The sequence below is a fragment of the Acomys russatus genome, chromosome 16 (genome assembly GCF_903995435.1).
Source record: "Acomys russatus chromosome 16, mAcoRus1.1, whole genome shotgun sequence".
Taxonomy (NCBI): domain Eukaryota; kingdom Metazoa; phylum Chordata; class Mammalia; order Rodentia; family Muridae; genus Acomys; species Acomys russatus.
Window position 1 is genome coordinate 14,184,817 of NC_067152.1, and position 19,973 is coordinate 14,204,789.

The 19,973-nt window shown below is 45.1% G+C and overlaps 1 protein-coding gene and 3 non-coding genes across 4 annotated transcripts in view; all 4 read left to right on the forward strand.

Annotated features, from left to right (window-relative positions):
* The first annotated feature begins 1,203 nt into the window (after nt 1–1,203).
* On the forward strand, nt 1,204–1,367 carry LOC127200897 (U1 spliceosomal RNA). Its single transcript, XR_007832115.1, has one exon. It is a non-coding gene; the product is annotated as a U1 spliceosomal RNA (small nuclear RNA).
* Nucleotides 1,368–8,601: 7,234 nt separating this feature from the next.
* LOC127200862 (U1 spliceosomal RNA) lies at nt 8,602–8,765 on the forward strand. The gene has a single exon (XR_007832089.1). It is a non-coding gene; the product is annotated as a U1 spliceosomal RNA (small nuclear RNA).
* Nucleotides 8,766–12,857: 4,092 nt separating this feature from the next.
* Tex14 (testis expressed 14, intercellular bridge forming factor) overlaps nt 12,858–19,973 on the forward strand; it is a 175,080-nt gene continuing 167,964 nt past the window's right edge. The window contains exon 1 of the mRNA XM_051158901.1: nt 12,858–12,993. Within this exon, the coding sequence (XP_051014858.1) occupies nt 12,858–12,993 (136 nt within the window). The remainder of the gene's footprint in view (nt 12,994–19,973) is intronic.
* LOC127200922 (small nucleolar RNA U3) lies at nt 16,376–16,589 on the forward strand. Its single transcript, XR_007832138.1, has one exon. It is a non-coding gene; the product is annotated as a small nucleolar RNA U3 (small nucleolar RNA).

Below are 19,973 nucleotides of genomic sequence, written 5' to 3' on the forward strand. Positions count from 1 at the left end.
GGGTCTGAGCTTGTAGCCTGGCATTCAGAGTCCTCTTCTGCCATTCCCTACTCTTTCCTGAGCCAGTTATCTGGAAACAGATACCCTGCCTCACACCTCTTAAGACCAGCGTGCGTGGTGTGCAATGTGTAGGTAAGACATTTTCCTTTGCCTACAGTGAGCATCTTCACATGGCCAGATCCTATCGCACTTTTTCTTTTTTCAACATTTATTTTAATTATACAACAGATCAAGGGATGAATGAACACAGTAGTGTAAAAGCACATTCTCCTCACACTGGAATTCTAGTTATCCTGCCATTCGTTCCAGAACTTTTGTTCTTTCAGAAATAGCACACAGTGTCTTCTCAATCTTCAGGATGTGCCTGGAACTCATGCATGCCTTATAATCTCAACTCTCAGGTCTGAAGCAGTAGGATTGTTGTAAGTTTGAGGCCATCCTAGGACTACAGAGCAAGTCTTTAAAACACACAAGTAAATCAAACCTGTAAAAGTCTGTTCTCTCTACACTGTAGGTCCCTGGAGTGAAACCCCATTTTCTCAGGCGTGGAAGCAAGCACCCTTACTGGTCATGAGCCATCAACCTGAGCATGTTTATGATTTCTCAGGCAAAGTAAGACAGTTCACAACTAATGTGCTTTGAAGGAAAGCCTCTCTGTACTCATCTTCACGTCTGTAAAGATGGGGGTGAGAGTAACTACCTCATAGAGAGGCAGCAAAGATGGCGAAGTTGATTGTTCCATGAAAAAGAACGATCCCTGTCGGCTAATATCATTCGCTTAATGTTGATTCACACTAAAAGCCATACATCCGCTTGCTGTGTTTATGGAAGGGGGCGGGGAGGGGGGAATGCACTGTTCTAGGAGGCTGCAAAAGAAAAGACACAGCAAACTACCACCTAGTAAGAGGTTCTTTAGTACTCTCGGCTGGCAGGGAGGCGGACTTCCGCGTGCGGGAAGTGAGTCATTCTGGAGGCGGTGCTATGTAGATCGCGAATTGAGGAGCAAACTGGGAAAAGCTGCTGCTTCGAAATAGTTGCGATTTTTCGAAACTTCGAGGGCCACCAGTGCTGCTCAGTGTTTGTGAGTGTGGAAAGTCACAGTGTATAAAGACGCACGGCGTTTCCGTGAAGGGTTAAGTTTGCACCGTCTGTAAGAAATGGGAGGTGGCGCGTGCTGTTCAGGCCCCATGCTCCGTGCAACTCATACTTACCTGGCAGGGGAGATACCATGATCACGAAGGTGGTTTTCCCAGGGCGAGGCTTATCTATTGCACTCCGGATGTGCTGACCCCTGCGATTTCCCCAAATGCGGGAAACTCGACTGCATAATTTGTGGTAGTGGGGGACTGCGTTCGCGCTCTCCCCTGATATTCTGGTGTTCCAAAAGAAGAGTTTTTTTTTTAGGTGTGAGCTGAGTACAACCCAGTGCCACGCATCTTTTAGTATCTCAATTGCACTGCATTTAAATTATATTTAGGGTGCCTCCACATGTATTGTTTCCAAGGAACGAAATGGGCCGCGTATGTCTTTAATCCCAGCACTTGGGAGGCAGAGACAGTTCCTTGTGAGTTCTAGGCCCTCCTAAAATTAAGTATGTAGTACCAATTTTAGTAAATTGTTCAAACAAGTCGTTTCTAAATGTCATAATCCACATACAAAGAAGGGCCTTGCAGTGGCTTTTGTTATTTTGTTGTACCGCAGAGACAAGATTTAAGGAAAGAGGACGGGCAGTTAATTGTAGAACAGTTGCCTAGCATGAGCAAGTTACTGGGGTCAAACAAGCAATGAAAAAACGTAAATAGAGGAGGTTTTTGGTTTTGCTTTAGTTTGTTCAAGATAGGGTTTCTCTGTGTAGCCCTAGCTGTCCTGGATTCACTTTGTAGACCAGGCTGGTCTAGAACTCAAAGAGATCCTCCTGAGGCTAGGCTGCCTCTTTCCTGGGTAGGAGGAAGAAGAGGGAGGGGTCAGTTTTGTTTCTTTGTGGGTGTGGTCAAGACAGGGTTTCTCTGTAACAGCCCTGGCTGTCCTCACTTCCTAGAGTAGGCTGTCCTAGAACTCCCAAGAGATTTGCCTGCTTCCTCCTGAGTGCTGGGACTAAAGGTGTGGACACCACGCCCAGGGTGTGCGTTTTGCTTGCATGTATGTAGGCACACCACATTGTATGACTGACACCTGAGGAAGTCAGAAGAGAGTATCCGATACTGTGTGTGAGCTACAACCTGGGTTCTGGGTGTTGGAACATTCTCCCTAGTCTCTGTACCCTCTGTCCATTGTATAAGGGATTGTATTGTGCCCTCAAGGTCCTAATTTTGATAGCATTAGTGTGGTCTTGGAAAACTGTGACAGGAAGTATATCATGCAAGGGACAGAAAGCATAACCAGGATGGGTTGCCATGGAGACAAGTTGAAAAGACTCAAACCAGTGTAATCATTGATCTTGTCCCGTTCCCTCTGCAAGAGATTCTCCTTCATTCTGGAGAGGTCCCTAACAACCACTGATTGGTTAGTATAAAAATAATAATTTCTTAAGAGCCATATATTATATATTATCTTTCTGTTTAGCACAGAGCAAGTTAAGTGTCCTATTATATTGTAGAACTATTTTAGTTAAGTCTGGGCTCATTTTTGGTATGTCAATTGGCATTATAGATAGCCATTTGTCCCTTATGCCAGGGAGCTTTTTGACTTAGCATTTCAGCTTTGTTAGGTGAGACAATGGATGAAGTATTCTTCTGTAATTGCTTCCAGCTGACATTAGGGAGTTGTTGTGGGGCCGGGGCGGGAAGGCTCAAAGGCTAATCAAAGGCTGGGCAGTGGGGCACTTACCAGAAGCATCTGATTAGCCAATCGAGCTGAAAGACAGGGTGCAATCACATTGGCTGGACTGGTTCACAGCAGCTTTCAGGAAGTCCAGAGCTCAGCATTTTGCAGTCTACAGATGATCCCTGGATGGAGTCTGTCAGCCTAGTGAGAAATCTGCTGAGACAAATACAGACTAGAGATAGAATTAAAATATCCCAGTAGTGCCAGGCGTGGTGGCGCACGCCTTTAATCCTAGAACTCGGGAGGCAGACGCAGGCGGATCGCTGTGAGTTCAAGGCCAGCCTGGTCTACAAAACGAGTCCAGGACAGCCAAGGCTTCACAGAGAAACCTGTCTCGAAAAAACAAAGCAACAACAAAAATTCCCAGTAGTTGGTGAAAAAAATCCCAAGATTTCCCACTGGGCTAAGTTTAAACATTTTTTTTAAAGATGTATTTATTTATACCGTATTCTGCCTGCATGTGTGCCTGCATGCCAGAAGAAGGCAGCAGATCTCAGTATAGATGGTTGTGAGCCACCATGTGGTTGCTGGAGATTGAACTGAGGACCTTTAGAAGAACAGCCAGAGCTCTTAACCTCTGAGCCATCACTCCAGCCCCCAAATTTAAACATTTGTTAAAGCTTTTTTTAAAAAAAAATCCAGTTCTTAACTTTTCTATAAAACTCAAGATTTTTCTTAAAAGAAGTTTAAAATCTCTCAATTATGTGTTTGCAATATCACAGTACCCTTTTTATGAGTGAAGACACAGAGCATAAGCATAACTTTTAGAAGACAAAACCAAGTTATAACAGTGTAAACAATTCGGTGTCTCTAAAATCAGTAAGTGGATTACTTTGATGTTATAAAGTTTGGCTGCCAGCAAGAAAAGTTCTTGTATATGAGTGCACACAGGTGCAGCTTTAATAACTCATGAATCAAGCATAGTTTTACATTTATTTATTCATTCAGTTTTGATTTTTTGAGACAGGGTTTCTCTGTGTAGCCTTGGCTGTCCTGGACTGGCTTTGTAGACCATGCTGGCCTCGAACTCACAGCAATCCGCCGGCCTCTGCCTCCCAGGTGCTGGGATTAAAGGCGTGCACCACCACGCCCGGCATTTTATTTATTTATTTATTTATATTTGGAGACAGGGTTTCTCTGTTACACAGAACCCAGGCTGTCCTCAATTCTCTTTGTAGACCAGGCTAGCCTTGAACTCAGAGATCTGTCTACCTCTGACTCCCAGAGTGCTGAGGTCACAAGTGTGCACCACCACACCCTGACTAATAAACCTTTTTGAAAAGACAGAACAGTAATTATATAAAATTGTATCCCAATTACTGGCCTCAGTGGCACATGCCTGTAATCCCAGCACTTAGGAGGGCATGGCAGGTGGATGACTGTGAGTTCTAGGCCAGCCTGGTCTACAAAGCAAGTCCAGTACAGCCAGGGCTACACAGAGAAACCCTGTCTCAAAAGCCAAACAAACAAACAAAACATGTCTTTGGAGACTTGTTTCTTTGGTTGGCTCGTGCCATTTGTTGCTGCCCAGCATGCCTCCAACCCTGAGTTCTGAGTTTTAAGTTTGTTATAGATATTAAATATTTTTAATCATATCCAATAACTTATAAGCCAATCTATAACTAAGATATACAGAACATAGTAAATTCATACATTTAAGACGAGTCAGAAACAAACATGGAGTGACCGCATACATTTATTTTAAAAATATATATATGGCAGACATAACTTGCTTTATTTACTCCGGCTGTAATTTCAAGGGAGAAACACCTTGCTACCTGCTGAATCCAGCTCTCCTGCCCACAGAGGATTTGTAGCGGGGCTAGCCATCAGCTTCCTTACTAGAGAAGCTGAGAAGCAGCTAGTGCCCTTTTAAGAGCAGCTTATACAGATCAGACAGCCCCCTGCTTGCTATCAGCTTGATCCAGGCAGGGGTGGGGCTGGGGTGGGGTTCTTCAGCAGTGCTGAGCTCTTCCCCTCCAGGAGCAGGGCTCCAAGAGCACTGCCAGTTTATCAGTTTTTGCTGTTCCGGTTCAGCTGCTTTTTTTCTGAAAAATCCCAGAAATGAGTTAAAACTAAGTCACAGGGTGAACGGCCAGCAGATGAAGTTTGGCCTTTTCCTCCAAATAGGAAACAGAGCAACAATCAAGCAACTAAACAAAACTTCAGACAGACTGACAGACCCGGACAGACTGGTGTGCTAAGGACAGGGAAGAGAACCAGATGTCCTATCAGTGGGACCCCAGATGTTCCACCAAAGGGACTCAGATGTCCCACCACCAGGACCCAGAACCAGAACTAGGTGTTCCCCCAGTGGGAACCAGAGAGGAATCAGGACGTCTCCCAATCTGTTCTGACCCTAGGAGCAACACTGCATTCAGTTCCTTCTTTGTTGGGTCACAGGCAGGTGCCAGTAAGAAAGCAGCCCTTCCTCCAGAGGGTCTGGACTTCAAAGTGAAGTCTCCTGAACGTGGATGATTACAAGTGAGGACCTGAGTTGAGGGACTGGATTCCTGGACAGTGCACCAAGGGCATCAGGTCAATAGAGATGGCAAAAATCAGGCCTCAAAACAGACACAGGAGCTGGACTGGGACCTTGAAGGGAAGTTGACCAGCATGTTTAAAGGATAAAACCATAAAGAGAGGAGGATCGGGGTGGGCTGCAGCATTGTCCAGTCATACTTGACATAAGGGGTTGACACAAGGGAGTTTCCATCAGTCAGGATCGGAGTAGGTTTCTGGGCCTGAAACAAGAACTTAGCTTGACCTTGCTAGCAAGACCAAGTTTTCCTTGAGATGTCTGGACTCTGACAACTGTGTCATTATAAGTTGTCCCTGAGATGCCTGGTCTCAGACAAGTGTTTCCTTACAACAGAAGCTGTTCGGCTGTTGGGAAGTCCCCAGCTGCCCTGGGACCTGGGACCTTGGACCTTGAACCTCATTTCTCCCTGTGATTAAATGGAGTCTGAGAATGAAATGGTGGTACTTAGAATAAATTTCTTTTGCTTGGTTCCAACACCGGGAATTGAACCCTGGTCTTCTACAAGACCAACAGGTGCTCTTAGCCACTCAGCCATCTCTTCAGCCCCACGCTCTCTAACTTGTACTGTATTATAATGAAGCTGTGTGTAAGGACTATACAGCTGTAGTTCAGCCATTAGGACGGTAGAAGCAGAAGGCTCATGCATTCCTAGTCACCCTCATCCACATAGCAAGTTCTAGACCTGCTTGAGTGGGGTCATCTCTCAGCACAGTGAGTATAACTGTATAGTAACAGACTTAAGTGTGTATAACATACAGTAATATTTCCACAAATTTAGGGTTCAGCGAGTGACCCTGATGCATTCATATTACCACCTGTTCTTTTCCATATAGACCAGTTGCATCTTATTTTACCCAGATCTAGTTTCCCTTTTGCAGATCCTCAGACAGCATGGCCATTTCTAGTGTGTAACACATGTATTGACCTCACTGTTCAAATACTTAAAAAAAAAAAAAAAAAGTGCTGCTGAATGGTGGGACACGCTTTTAATCCCAGCACTCAGAAGACAGAGAGAGGCAGGTGGGCCTGAGTCTGAGGCCAGCCTGGTCTACAGAGCGAGTTCCAGGACAGCCAGGTCTACACAGAGAAACCCTGTCTCAAAACAAAACGAAAAAGTATTGTCACATTCTTGTGGCAGGGTCTCACTTGAAATGGTCTATATGAGGTGTAGTTATTTACAGCCGCACAGATTAAGTCCACGAGAAACTTTTAGTCCAGCCAGGCATAGCGTGCTTGTGATCCCAGCACTCGGGAGGCAGAGGCTGGTGAATCTCTGTGAGTTCAAGGCCAGCCTGGCACACAAGTCCAGTCCAGGACAGTCGAGGCTACACAGAGAAACCCTGTCTGGAAAAAAAATGAGTCCAAGAGAAAACTCCTGCCTCTGAAAAGCCTCTTGGTGCCCATGCTCAGGGATACGGCATTTTTCTTTTCTCCCTGAGACAAGGTTTCTCTGTGTGTCGTCTTAGTGTCCTTGAACTCAGAGGTCCACCTGCCCCTGCCTCCATGAGTGTTGGGACGACAGGCGTGTGCTACTGTGCCCAGCTGGGATACAGAGTTTTCAAAGACACACCAGGACCACGTCAGTGCTCAGGGGAGGGGGTTGTATTAGTGAGGGACTTGCATGGTTGGTAAGATCCGCTTTCTTTGCAAGGCTCGGTGGCATCCAGTCCAGGAAGCTGCCAAGGTGGAGGTGAAGGCTAAGAAATGACCAGACAGACATAAAATGAAGTCAGGACAGGTTGCATTACCTTAGTCATTTCATCACTGCGTAGCTAATACTTTATCCATCAAGAGAGGACAATTCTAGTTCTTATCTGAAAGTTGTGAGGATTAAACTGAGGGCGGTGGCTATATTTGTGTTTTTCCCTTGACATTTTCAATGTTGAAAAACAGGTTACTTGGCCGGGAGAGATAGATGACTCAGAGGTTAAAGGCAATGACTGTGCCTCCAGAGGGCCTGAGTTCAATTCCCAACAACTACATGATGGCTCACAACCATCTGTAATGTGATGCGATGCCCTCTTCTGGTCTGCAGGTGTACATGCAGGCAGAGCACTACATACATGCTAAATAATTAAATCTTAAAAAGAAAGAAAAAGAAAACCAGGTTACTGTTGACAAGGCCTTCTGAAGTTTTAGGAGTATTATTTATTCCTTTTCAGTTTGACTTGAGAGCATTTAATAGGCCAGGTTGGTTTTTGTTGTTGTTTGTTTGTTTGTTTGTTTGTAAACCTTTGCTAACTAGCTCTGGTTGCACCTTGGGGAAATCATATTCTTTTGGTCTCCAAGGGCACTTCAGGATCACAAACTGCCCCATGTACTTTTATAAAGATAAACTTTTGTGAGCAGTCCGTCGTGGGTACTGGGAACCAATCTCAGACTTTCTGCCAAGGGTAGCAAAACCAGTTGCACATTACTTAGCACATTACACTGTTTCCTACTTGTAAGAACAAGAGTCGATTTTTGCAGCGGGGCAGCAGCTGGGGGTGGTGGCACATGCCTTAAATCCCAGAACTCAGGAGGCAGAGGCAGGCAGATCGCTGTGAGTTCAAGGCCAGCCTGGTCTACAAAGGGAGTCCAGGACAGCCAAGGCTACACAGAGAAACCTTGTCTCAAAAACCAAAAAGTAAATAAACAAATAAATAAATCCAGGCAGCATTTTACAAGTACTCAGTCCTCACAGAATTTTGTGCTTGACAAATTTCTTTTCAGTTTTGGGAACAGAAACGCCGATATTTAAATGCGGTAGCGATTGGCCTGAAACAACCTATCTTTGTTACCTTATTCAGAGTGGTCCCTGGACAGGTCATAACAAATCAGAGCCAAATCCTTTGTTAATATCAAATGAAAGGAAAAAAAAAAAAAAAAAAAAAGTAAAACCTCTTCAGGGCTGTGATAGTAGCGAAAAATGAGTGATTTAAGAGTTAACGCATCGGGAAGAGAAAAGCAAAGGAAAAAGAACTCGAGACGTCACTAATAGGGGAGGGACTATGCAAATATGAAACCGAGTCCCTATTCTACTCTTTTGTTTTGTTTTGTTTTTTTTTTTTTTTTTTTTTTTTTTGGTATGGGGGTATTTTCAGCAAGTATATGAAAGTTTGTATCCTCAATTAGGTAAATAAAATAACTGTGTAGTCCCACCCAGAGGAAGTAAAAAGGGACTTGTAATATAAGTGACCGTAAATGTAAAGTGCGTCGCTGATCCAGGTGAGGTAGTGCTGAGGCCCCCGGAGTTCATACTTACCTGGCAGGGGAGATACCATGATCACGAAGGTGGTTTTCCCAGGGCGAGGCTTATCCATTGCACTCCGGATGTGCTGACCCCTGCGATTTCCCCAAATGCGGGAAACTCGACTGCATAATTTGTGGTAGTGGGGGACTGCGTTCGCGCTCTCCCCTGGTCTCTTTGTGTTCTAAGAATAGTTTGCAACATCCCAGCGGCGTTCGCTGTGTGAAGCAGTCTGTATCCGGGCAGCGGCGGCCCATGCCTTTAATGCCAGTGCTCTGGTCTGCAAAGAGCATCCTCGAACTGCTCTCCCCCGACGAACACACCAAGTTTACCCTTTGCATTTATAATGAAAGTAGGCCAGTCTTCTTGTTTCTGCTTATATAAGATGTGTAGGGAAGTGGGAAAAGAAGTGGCATCTTGTTGTAAAAGCTTTGGGTTGGTATAGTGCTCCAGTTTTTGGGACAGGTGGATCTCTACTAGTTCCAGCCTGCTCTACAGAGTGAGTCCAAGGACAGTCAAAGCTACACAGAGAAACTGTCTCAAAAACCAGAACAAAAGCAAACAAAGAAGAATTGCAGCATAAACTGCAACACTCTGCTGTGGGGGCTAGGGAGGAGCTGTAGAGTTTCTTGTAGCTCAGGCTGGTATTGAACATGTTGTTTAGTTGGTGACCCTGCTGCCTCCAAGCTTGCGACCTTGAGCTCCTGCTCCTACCTCTGCCTCCCAAGTGATAGAAACACAGGAGTGCAACACCCCACCGGTTTGCTTTTGAGACAGGGTGTCATATAACCCAGGTTTGCCTAAGTTTGTATATGTAGCCCAGGCTGGCACCCGCATTTCTTTATTTATTTATGCATTTATGTTTTGCCTGTATACATGTCCGTGTGAGGGTGCCACATCCTCTGGAACTGGAGTTACAGACATCTCTGAGCTGCCATGTGGGTGCTGGGAATTGAACCTGGGTCTTCTGAAAGAGCAGTCAGTGCTCTTAACCACTGAGGAATCTCTCCAGCCTGGCATCAACATTCTTGGGTTTTTTTGTTTTTGTTTTTTGGGTTGTTTTGTTTTGTTCTGTTTTGTTTCAAGACAGGGTTTCTCTATGTTGCCGTGACTATCCTAGACTCTGTAGACCAGGCTGACCTCGACGTCACAGCTTGTCTTTGCCCCTCAAGTACGGGGATTAAAGGCGTGTGCCACCATGCCTGGCCCTGGCCTCAACATTCTTTTTATTTTTTATTTTTTAATAAAGGAGACTTTTTTTTTTTTTTTTTTTTTTTTTTTTTTTTAAAGATTTATGTGCATTGGTGTGAGGCTGCCAGATCTTGGAGCTACAGACAACTGTGAGCTGCCATGTGGATGCTAGGAGTCGAACCCAGGTCCTCTGGAAGAGCAGACGGTGCTCTTAACCACTGAGCCAACTCTCCAGCCCCGGCATCAACATTCTTAATGCTATTCCTACCTCATCTTCCCAAGTGCTGGGATTATTACATGTGTAAATTGCCATACCCAGTAGAAGTTTATTTCTCAGAGTTCTGGGAGCTAAGCGTCTAGAGCAGCTGCATCTAGTTGGAGGCTTTCTTGCTGCTGCCTTACTCCATGAAAGAAGGCAGACAGGGAAGAGGAGAAAAGGGGGACAGAGAGAAGTGGGGTTCTGACCGTTACTTCTAACTGCACATGCCACTCTCTTGGTAAAAAACTTCTTTCGGGGCGGGGGAGGTGAAGCCCTTAATCTATTCATAAGTGGTGCCTCTTGACCCAAACACCTCTGTTTTGGAGATCTGGTTTTCAAAAAATGAGACTTTATTTCGCCACCAAGGGACTGCATGCAAACGTGTCCCCTATGGGGACCTTCTTACTCAAACCTCCACATGTTCTCATGCACTCAATAGCTGCAGAGACCTGACTGGGTGCCAGACACAGTTCCAAGTGTTTAGCTCATTTAAACCTCTCAGCAACTTCTGCTTATTGTGATCCTCCTTAACAGATGAAGATGTTGAGTATTTTCATCAGTGTTGAATCCTTTCTCTGAGACTTTAATATGGAGAAATGGGGTGTCTTGTAGTTTGACAGAGACTTTCCCTCTTTCCCAGGTGGGCCTTTATCTCTGGGGTTAGGGTGCCCTAAGCTCTTAGCCACACAAAACACAGTCAGTGGCACGTAGGCTCTTACGTTGTGAATTTCAAGAATGAAATTCATGGACGATAGAAGAACGGATTTAGGGGGAAAATTGCTGTAGACTCATAGGAAGATCTTGAGGGAAAGTATGCAGAGCTCCTGTGAAGCAGGGTCTCCAAATAGGACAGCGCCGACCTTGGAACATAAGGGCTTTTTAAAGGACTCAGGGCAGAAACTAGGGTGAGGAATGGGAGAGGCATGGCTCAGTGGAGTTGGCTCTGCTGTGAAATGTCCAGGTGTCTCTCTGTTTCTGGCCTGTCTTCATGTACAAGTTCCAAGAAGGGTACTCACTTAGGGAGAGAGAGAGAGATAAAGAGAAAGCAGACCTCCCTTGTGGTGTGTTTACTTAAGACATTTTGGCTTAAACGTTTCTGGAATTAGGCAAGGACAGAACTGGCCATGAAGCCAGTGCTTTTAGCCAAGGAAAAACTCAGCTTTAGGGGTTCTCTGCTCTAAAACTACCTGGCCACTTTCTATCCTGTTCTTATCAGTTATACAGGGAGTTGACAAAGCCAGGACAAGAATTTGAGAATAAGCCATGAACATAACACACTGTTTATATTATTTACACAGCAACGTAACAGTTCCTTTTCTATTTTAACCTTTCAGAATTTATATTCTTCTAATTATTTTTTTCTTCTAATTATTTTTTCTCATTTTATAGATAGATAGATGGATGGGTGGATGGATGGATGGATGAGATGAGATGACCACATGTAGCCCAGATTGGCCTCAAATGTGCTGAATTTCTGATTCTTCTGCCTCCATTTCCCAAGTGCTAGGATTATAGGCACACACCACCATCCCCATCTGTTGTGTGATACTGTTCCTGGGCGTCGTGAGCAGATGTCTAATCACACTATATAGAGAACTGATGAAAGGCTAGAGCAACGACACCACCAAAGTCTAACCTGATGGACCAGTGAGGAGCATAGATGACTCAGACAGCTGCATCAGAAAAGTCCACCCCTTTATGTATGATCCTCATAAAAGCAGGAACCCTGGCGCTCTCTCTACAACTTGAATGCAGCTGGACAGGCGGGAGAGTCTCCTCTGTATTAGCCCTTGCTGCTCATGTAACCTCGGGAAGGAGTTAGACTCCCAGCGACTTTAACTCGTTGGTTCACTGTTAGACTCTGGTGGTGTCATTGCTCTGTCTTTCATTAGTTCTCTATACAGTGAAAAGACATCCGCTTTATATATTTGGTGAATTTCCTGAGATTTTTGAGTTGTTTACTTTCTGAGTCTTTTTGCTTGTTTGGTTTTTGAGGCAGCGTTTCTCTCTGTAATAGCCCTCGCTGTTCTGGGACTCTCTTTGTAGATCAGGCTGGCCTCAAACTCAGAGATCTGCCTGCCTCTGCCTTCTAGGTTGCTGGCATGAACTTTTGAAATCTCAATGCCCACACCCAGTGACACATAAACTTCCTCCAACAAGGATACACGTTCTAATCTTTTAAAACAGTTCCATTCTCAAGTGATTATGCAGTCAAATACATGAGCCTATGGGAGAGCACTTTTATTCAAACAACCGTAGAAGTATAAGAAAAAAAATTTCCCGGGTATGGTGGCACACGACTTTAATCCCAGCACTTGGGAGGCAGAGGCAGGTGGATCTCTGTGAGTTCAAGCCAGCCTGGTCTTCAAAGTAAGTCCACAACAGCCAGGGCTACACAGAGAAAGCCTGTCTCGGAAAACAAAACAAACACAAAGAAACAAACAAACAAAAACCCCAGGAGCTCGTTCAGGGAAGAGTCTGAGAGCATTTCTTGTAGTTGAGAGTAGGATGGGAGAGGGGATGGCTTCACCAGACTTAGAAACCACTTCTCCGGATAAACTTTGTTTTGAAACAGCAGGGAAGGAATTAAATCCAGTCACCTGCTTTTACAACCTTAGAGTTCCTGGGTGTGTGGTGGGGGTTGCCTGCTTTCAGAGAAGTCCATGGATGGCAGATTTCCGAAAGCCTTGGGTTTGTTTTAGGGTTGTGGTTTTGAGGGGATCTTTCTTCAGGAGAGAGGAAAGAGAAAGATCTTCCTTGCATTTGTGAAGTAGTATTAGAACAATGTGTTGTTTGTTCTCTTTTTAAACAGAATGTCTCGGGCTGTTCATTTTCCAATGCCTTGTCCAGTGCAGCTTGGAACCTTAACGGATGACTCCTTGGAAGCTCAGCTTCATGAGTATGCCAAACAAGGGAACCATGTGAAAGTGAAGAAGCTCCTTAAGAAAGGTGCGTGTAGTGTTAAGACGGCAGGCGCAACATCACCCTTATTTCTGCATATTGTTTGGTAAAGACAGTGCCAAGGCTGGGTTTGTGACCTGCCTGTGGTGGGTGCTGGGATCCAGGCCTCTGATGGAGCAGTGAGCACGCTTACCATCTCTTCTGCCCCTGCAGCATTTATGGAGACGGTTCTCACTCCGTTTCCCTGACTGACTGGTATGGAACTTACTGCGTAGCCTAGTCTGTCCTCATACTTACAGCTAACCCTGTCTCAGAGTCCTGAGTGTTAGAAGCATGACCCAACATGCCTAGCAGGGTAAATCTTAGAACATGCTAGCTAGAGTTTTCACATCCATGTGCTTATTGGGAGCATCTACTCAAAAGAAGATCAAGGTGGGCTGGAGAGATGGCTCAGCGGTTAGGAGCACTGACTGCTCTTCTGGAGGTCCTGAGTTCAATTCCCAGGCACCACAAGGTGGCTGACAACCATCCATAATGTGATCTGATGCCCTCTTCTGGCCTGTAGGTGTACATGCAGGCAGAGCACTGTATACATAATAATAAATAAATAATTTTTAAATAATTACAAATACAAAAGAGGACAACCCAGGGATAGCATGTGTACTGAGGGAGTCTCTGAAAAGGTGGAAAGTAAGATGGTCATGGTGGTGCAGACCTTTAATCCCAGCAGTTGAAAGGCAGAGGGGGAAAAAAAAAGGCAGAGGCATAGGGATCTCTCTGTGAAGCCAGCCTGCTCTACAGAGGGAGTTTTAGGTCTCCAAGAGTGGCATGATGAGAAACAAAAACCATACACAACAAAAAGGAAGAACAGAGAAGGGAAAACTTAAATATTTAAGGGCCATGACCAGAGATACCAGGGTTTGTACGGCAGCAAGTCTTCAAGTATAAAATGCATCGGAGGAGACAAAGGTATGGTGAACATTTTCACGGGACACTGTCAACATCTGCACATGAACCAGGGGAAGGTTTTGCTGTTGTGAAAAGATGGGTTACTAAGCCAGGCACGGTGGTGCATGCCTGTAATCCCAGCACTTGGGAGGCAAAGGCAGACAGATGGATGTGAGTTCGAATCCACCTTGATGTACAAAGTGAGTCCCAGACAGCCAAGGCTACAGAAACCCTGTCTTGGAAAAACACCACCACCAAGAACAACAACAAGAAGAGTTACTAATATCTGTTATTAAACCATATAATTACTATCGTGGTTATTATTAACCTGCTACCATGTCAATAAAAGACACAGATACCTGATAGAATTTTACCTATTTACTAATTTATTATTATGTATACAGTGTTCTGCCTGCATGTCCACCTGTAGGCCAGAAGAGGGCATCAGATCACATTACAGATGGTTGTGAGCCACCATGTGGTTCCTGGGAATTGAACTCAGGACCATTATGGAAGAGCAGCCAGTGCTCTTAACCACTGAGCTAACTCTCCAGCCCCCTGATAGAATTTGAAAATAGGCCTAATTCGCTGGGGGCTGGGCAGACATTACCCACTAAGCTGCTCTGTTACCTCCCACCCCTGCATGCTATGACATTAGCTTTAATCATTCCTATCTGGGCTATTTCCCATCGAATATTCCCATAAATACTTGCCCGTGCTTTCCATCTGGGCTGTTCTCTCCATGCTAAAATTCTTCCTGGACACGTGATTCCTTTCATGCTAATCCACTTTCTTTCTTTCTTTCTTTCTTTCTTTTTTTAAAGATTTATTTATGTATACAGTGTTTTGCCTACATGAACATTTGTGCACCAGAAGAGAGCCCCGGATCTCATTATAGATGGTTGTGAGTCACCATGGAATTGCTGGGAATTGAACTCAGGACCTCTGGAAGAGCAGCGAATGCTCTTAACCTCTGAGCCATCTCTCCAGCCGCACCCCCTTTAAAAAAAAAAGATTTATTTATTATGTATACAGTGTTTTTCCTACATGTATGCCCACGGGCCAGGAGACGGCACCGGATCTCATTATAGATGGTTGTGAGCCACCATGTAGTTGCTGAGAATTGAACTCAGGACCAATTGGAAGAGACACCAGTGCTCTTAACCTCCCAGCCATCTCTCCAGCCCCAGTACCACTTCCTTCTGCTCCTGTCTCTCCTTCCCTGGACCCATCTATGCTCCCCACCCTCTAGCCTTGGCCACTCCTACCTCACTGTTGCCCCGCCCAGGTGTATAGGGATTTTATTGGTCAAACATTATTTGCAGGCAAAGTTACGCAGCAACATTTGGTTTGTGTGATAGTCCGCTCGTAAGAGACAGGAAGCAGATTTTGGGGAGCAAAATAATTACTAATCAAATACAGAGCACTAGACCGTGCCATTACACTTTGTCCTCTCTCTTTCCCCAGGAGCCACAGTGGTTCTTGACATGGGCACATCCATGTCAACACCACGCGTTCATTCAGGACTTAATTCACTCATTTAGAGCTGTCCGGACTCCCCACCACTAAGACATTGTTTTTGTACCAATCAGAAATAGAAACCAGTGTTTTCCCTCTATTGCCTGACAGATGAATAGAGACAATGCAACATCTGTAAGAAAGGGAAATAACTCTTCTACTGGTAACATGATAAACTGGGATGACAGATTAAAATACTGATCATCAGGTGTGTTTCCGGTAATGGTGCTAGTAATTATCATGTGGCCAGAGGATTGTTTGTCCTTTTCTCTTTTTTCTTTCAGGGTAGAGGAAATCTGGTATCTCTAAACGTTGATTTGTGGGTGTTTGATCTTTTCAGACAAGATTTCATGTAGGTGCGGCTGGCCTCAAAATTCTAAGACAGCCTTCAGCTTCCTGATCTCTTTCCTTCGCCTTTCAAGTGTTAGGAGTGAGCCACCATGCCATTCCCTCACAGAATGTATGAAATAGTGTGCAGCCCTTGAATTGCCGTTTCCCCTACATACTTCTTCACGAAAGGCTCTGGCTTGGGCCAGAGTCCAAACTTGGCCAGCGTTTCTGGCTCTGGGGCGGCAGCGTAGGGCTGAGGCAGGGGCCGCTCGCACCGTGAGGGAAGGCGCGATCGTCCCCACCCGGGCGCTGGTGGCCTCCAGTGACAGGCGACCCGACGCAGGCGGAAGCGGGCGGGCGGGCCGGGCGGGAGCTGGCAGTGGATTGGCTGTTGAGCGGCCGTATGCTAATCGTGGTGCCTGTTTGCCCGTTGTTGGGAAACTGTAGCGGCTCAAGCCGAATGCCCCGCGGGCTGGTTAGCGAGTGGGCTCATGAGGGCCCACGGCCCCGCGCGCGCCGACGTCGCCTGCAGTAGCAGCGCCGGGACGGCGATGGCGGAGCCGGTGTGGGAAGTGGCCGTGAGGAAGATGTGGTGTCGCTTGGTGGAGAGCGGCGAGCGCGGAGGGGTGAGGTTAAGACTATACTTTCAGGGATCATTTCTATAGTTGGTTACTAGAGAAGTTTCTCTGACTGTGTAGAGCACCCGAGACCACGAGGACGAGACGTAGTGCTCCCTCCTGAGCGTGAAGCCGGCTCTAGGTGCTGCTCCCTGCAGCTGCCTCTTGCCATTGATGATCGTTCTTCTCTCCCTCGGGAGAGTGAGAGGGAGGGAGCGCAGTCTGAGTGGACCTCGGCTTCCTTGTTGCGGTGTTTAAAGTCAGAGCTCTAGGCCTGCTTGTTTAGCCTTACTTCCCGATCTGGTACAGGATTTTCTCTCGCTTACCTTACTGTCCTTTACCTAATGTGTAAGGACAAGGGAAACAGCAGGCTTATGTTACAACTGTCTGCCATTGAACCTTAGGTCGCAAGCCTTTTGTCTTTCCTTCTGTAACGTTTGCTTTGCAGCATTTTGACCTGGACAGAAAGGGCAGGAGATCTAAAGTTTACGCACGCTCGGGAGGCAGAGGCAGGCGGATCGCTGTGAGTTCGAGGCCAGCCTGGTCTACAAAGTGAGTCCAGGATGGCCAAGGCTACACAGAGAAACCCTGTCCCGAAAAATCAAAAAAAAAAAAAAAAAAAAAAAAAAAAATACAGACCGTTTATGGGGTTCTCGGCCTAGCCAAATTTCCTGCCTCTTTGAATAAGTAAGTTTTTATTTGATTAATATTTTAAGTAAATTACTTGGAAAGCTGTTAGTTCATTGACCCATTGGCAATTTGCACAATTAAGTGCTGTATTAAGCATGTTCTGGATAAAAGAATAGTTCCAAGCCCCTAAACAATTTTGGGGAAAATGACATAAAATTGTTTCCCTAATATATTTGAGAATACAAAGGGTGTTTTAATATTCATTCTCTGTGTAGGAACAGAGAATCGATCCGTGTGCTCAGATTATTATATATACATCTGACAAGGCCTTGCCTACTTATTTTCATTAGCTGATGTTTGCAAGTTAATTGTTTGCATTATGACATTGCTATACACATAAACTAGGGTTTGAGATTTGGTACAAAGCCGTGACATACCCGAACCCAAGTATGATGGTTCTCGACTGTAATCTTAGCATTTGCAAAGTAGAAGCTGAAGGTTCAGGAGTTCAGAGTCATCCTCACCCACACAGTGAATTCCAGGCGGGCTAAGCTTTAAAAAAAAAATCACCATAAGCTGGTTGGCGCTGCATCTCCGCAGTAGAGCACTTGCTTATCTATCATGGAGAAGAATGCTGGGTTCAAAGCCTCAGCAGTTAAAACAAAAACAACTTTACTGAAAGGCATCTAAAGTTCCAGCATTAAATAGCTGAGGAGAGAGAGTCACTTGAATCCAAGAGTTCAGGACTAGCCTAGGCTATGTAATAAATTATATTTAACCATACATTAAAAAAAAAAAAAGTGCTGGCCTGGGGGTCTTCTTATTATGTCAGCATTGGGAGGTTGAAGCAGGAAAATCAGAAGTTGGAGGCCAACTACATGCTCAGAGCCTGTCTCTGCATAAATAATGGATATATCTCATCATAGGGCATTTGCCTGGCATTCTCAAGAGTCTTTGGTCTCCATCACCAAGTAGTGCAGTGAACAGGGCCTGGAAGGAGGATCAGCACTTGAAGCCAGCTTGGCCTATACTGGAGACTCTGTATCAAATCCAGCAGTGACTTATGTTAACCTGATGATGTTAAAAAAACAAAAGCGAGGGGGCTGGATCGAAGGCTCAGTGGTTAAGAGCACTGTCTGTTCTTCCAGAGGACCTGGGTTCAATCCCCAGCAATCACATGGCCCCTCACAACTGTCTGTAACTCCAATTCCAAGGGATCTGACAGCTACATCCAATGCACATAAAATAAAACTAAACAATAGTTTAGAAAAACAACAAAAGTGATATGGTCTGATAGTTTAAAACGCTGAGCGTGGTGCCAGCCAGATGGTTCAGTATGAGCCATAATTGCAGCTCCAGGGGCTCTAATACCCTCTTTCGGCCTTGTTTGTTTCCTTTTTTGTTTTTGAGACAGGGTTTCTCTGTGTGTAGCTCTGGCTGTCCTGGAACTTGCTCTGTTGACCAGGCTGGCCTAGAACTCAGGAGATCCACCTTATGCCTTCTTAAGAACCTGTACACAGCTGGGCATGGTGGCGCACACCTTTAATCCCAGCACTCCAGGAGACAGAGGCAGGAGGATCTGTGTGAGTTGGAGACCAGTCTGGTCTACAAAGTGAGTCCAGGACAGCCAAGGCTGCACAAGAGAAACCCCGTCTCAAGGGAAAAACAATAGCAAAAACTTGTACATATACGGGATACACTCACCCAGATACATACACAGAAGTAAATATTTAAACCATCTAAAATAGTCTGTCATGTGTTTCCTCTTGATTCTCTGTGGAGGGAGAAACTGTAGGTTTTTTTAGTACTGAAGTCAAACCCTGCACTTGTGCATGCTAGATGGTACGCAAGCACGCCACCACTGAGCTACATCCCAGCCCCAGAAAAATGTACTTGACCAATTAAATATTATATGTTCTGCCAGTGTTTTCAAGATTTTTCGTAATAGGTGGTATTTTCTGTCCTAAGCTGAACACTACACTTACATTCTTCATTGTGACTCTTGTGCAGTTTACACGTGGGCTGTCTGTAGCTCACAGGGCTGTGTAGGCCGCACTTGTAACTCATACCAGGGCGGTCTCGTGCATGTGGTATCCTAACTACACAACTCGTTCCAGGCTACTGCTTTAACATGGGGTGGTTGCTTATAATGGCATTAACTGAAAGCCACTAAGTTGCCATTATTTTGTGTTCTGTCCATTCAGGTCTCATAAAGCCAAGAGTGTCAAAGTGTTCTGAGTAGTAAACGTTGGGTCTTTTTAGGCATTGGGTAATACAGAATCTTGCATTTTCTTTCCTATTTTGTATGAGACCAAAGTCTCACTGTAGCCAGGTAGACTTGACTTTACAATCCTGTCTCATTGTTGGTGCTAAGATGGTAGAGGAATGAACCTCCACACTGGGTTCTCCTATTAATGGCACAGTGGTTATCTTTGCAGTACTATGGATCAAACACAGGTTATCACTGTGGTATACCTCAATTCCAGATTGCTATACTGATAAAAGCAAACACGAGACCCTGATTATAAGCAAAGCCAAGTGCTTTGTGTGTAATTTTTAAAAATAAATTTATACGAGAGCTTTAAAAGTTGTTCCTATTAGCCGGGCGTGGTGGCGCATGCCTTTAATCCCAGCACTCGGGAGGCAGAGGCAGGCGGATCGCTGTGAGTTCGAGGCCAGCCTGGTCTACAAAGTGAGTCCAAGATGGCCAAGGCTACACAGAGAAACCCTGTCTCGAAAAACCAAAAAAAAAAAAAAAAAAAAAGAAAGTTGTTCCTATTGCTGAAAATTGTGTTTCTAGTAAATCAGTAAATAAAAATTTCCTATGTATCTTCATTTGGTAAGGCTGCAACTGCCATAGACTAGGTGACTTTTCTGGCCAGGCATGGAAAATGAAGGCAGAAGGATTAGGAGTTCAGTCATCCTAAGCTTGATAGCTAGTTTGATGCTGGTCTACATGAAAGCTTTTTTTTTTTTTTTCTTTCT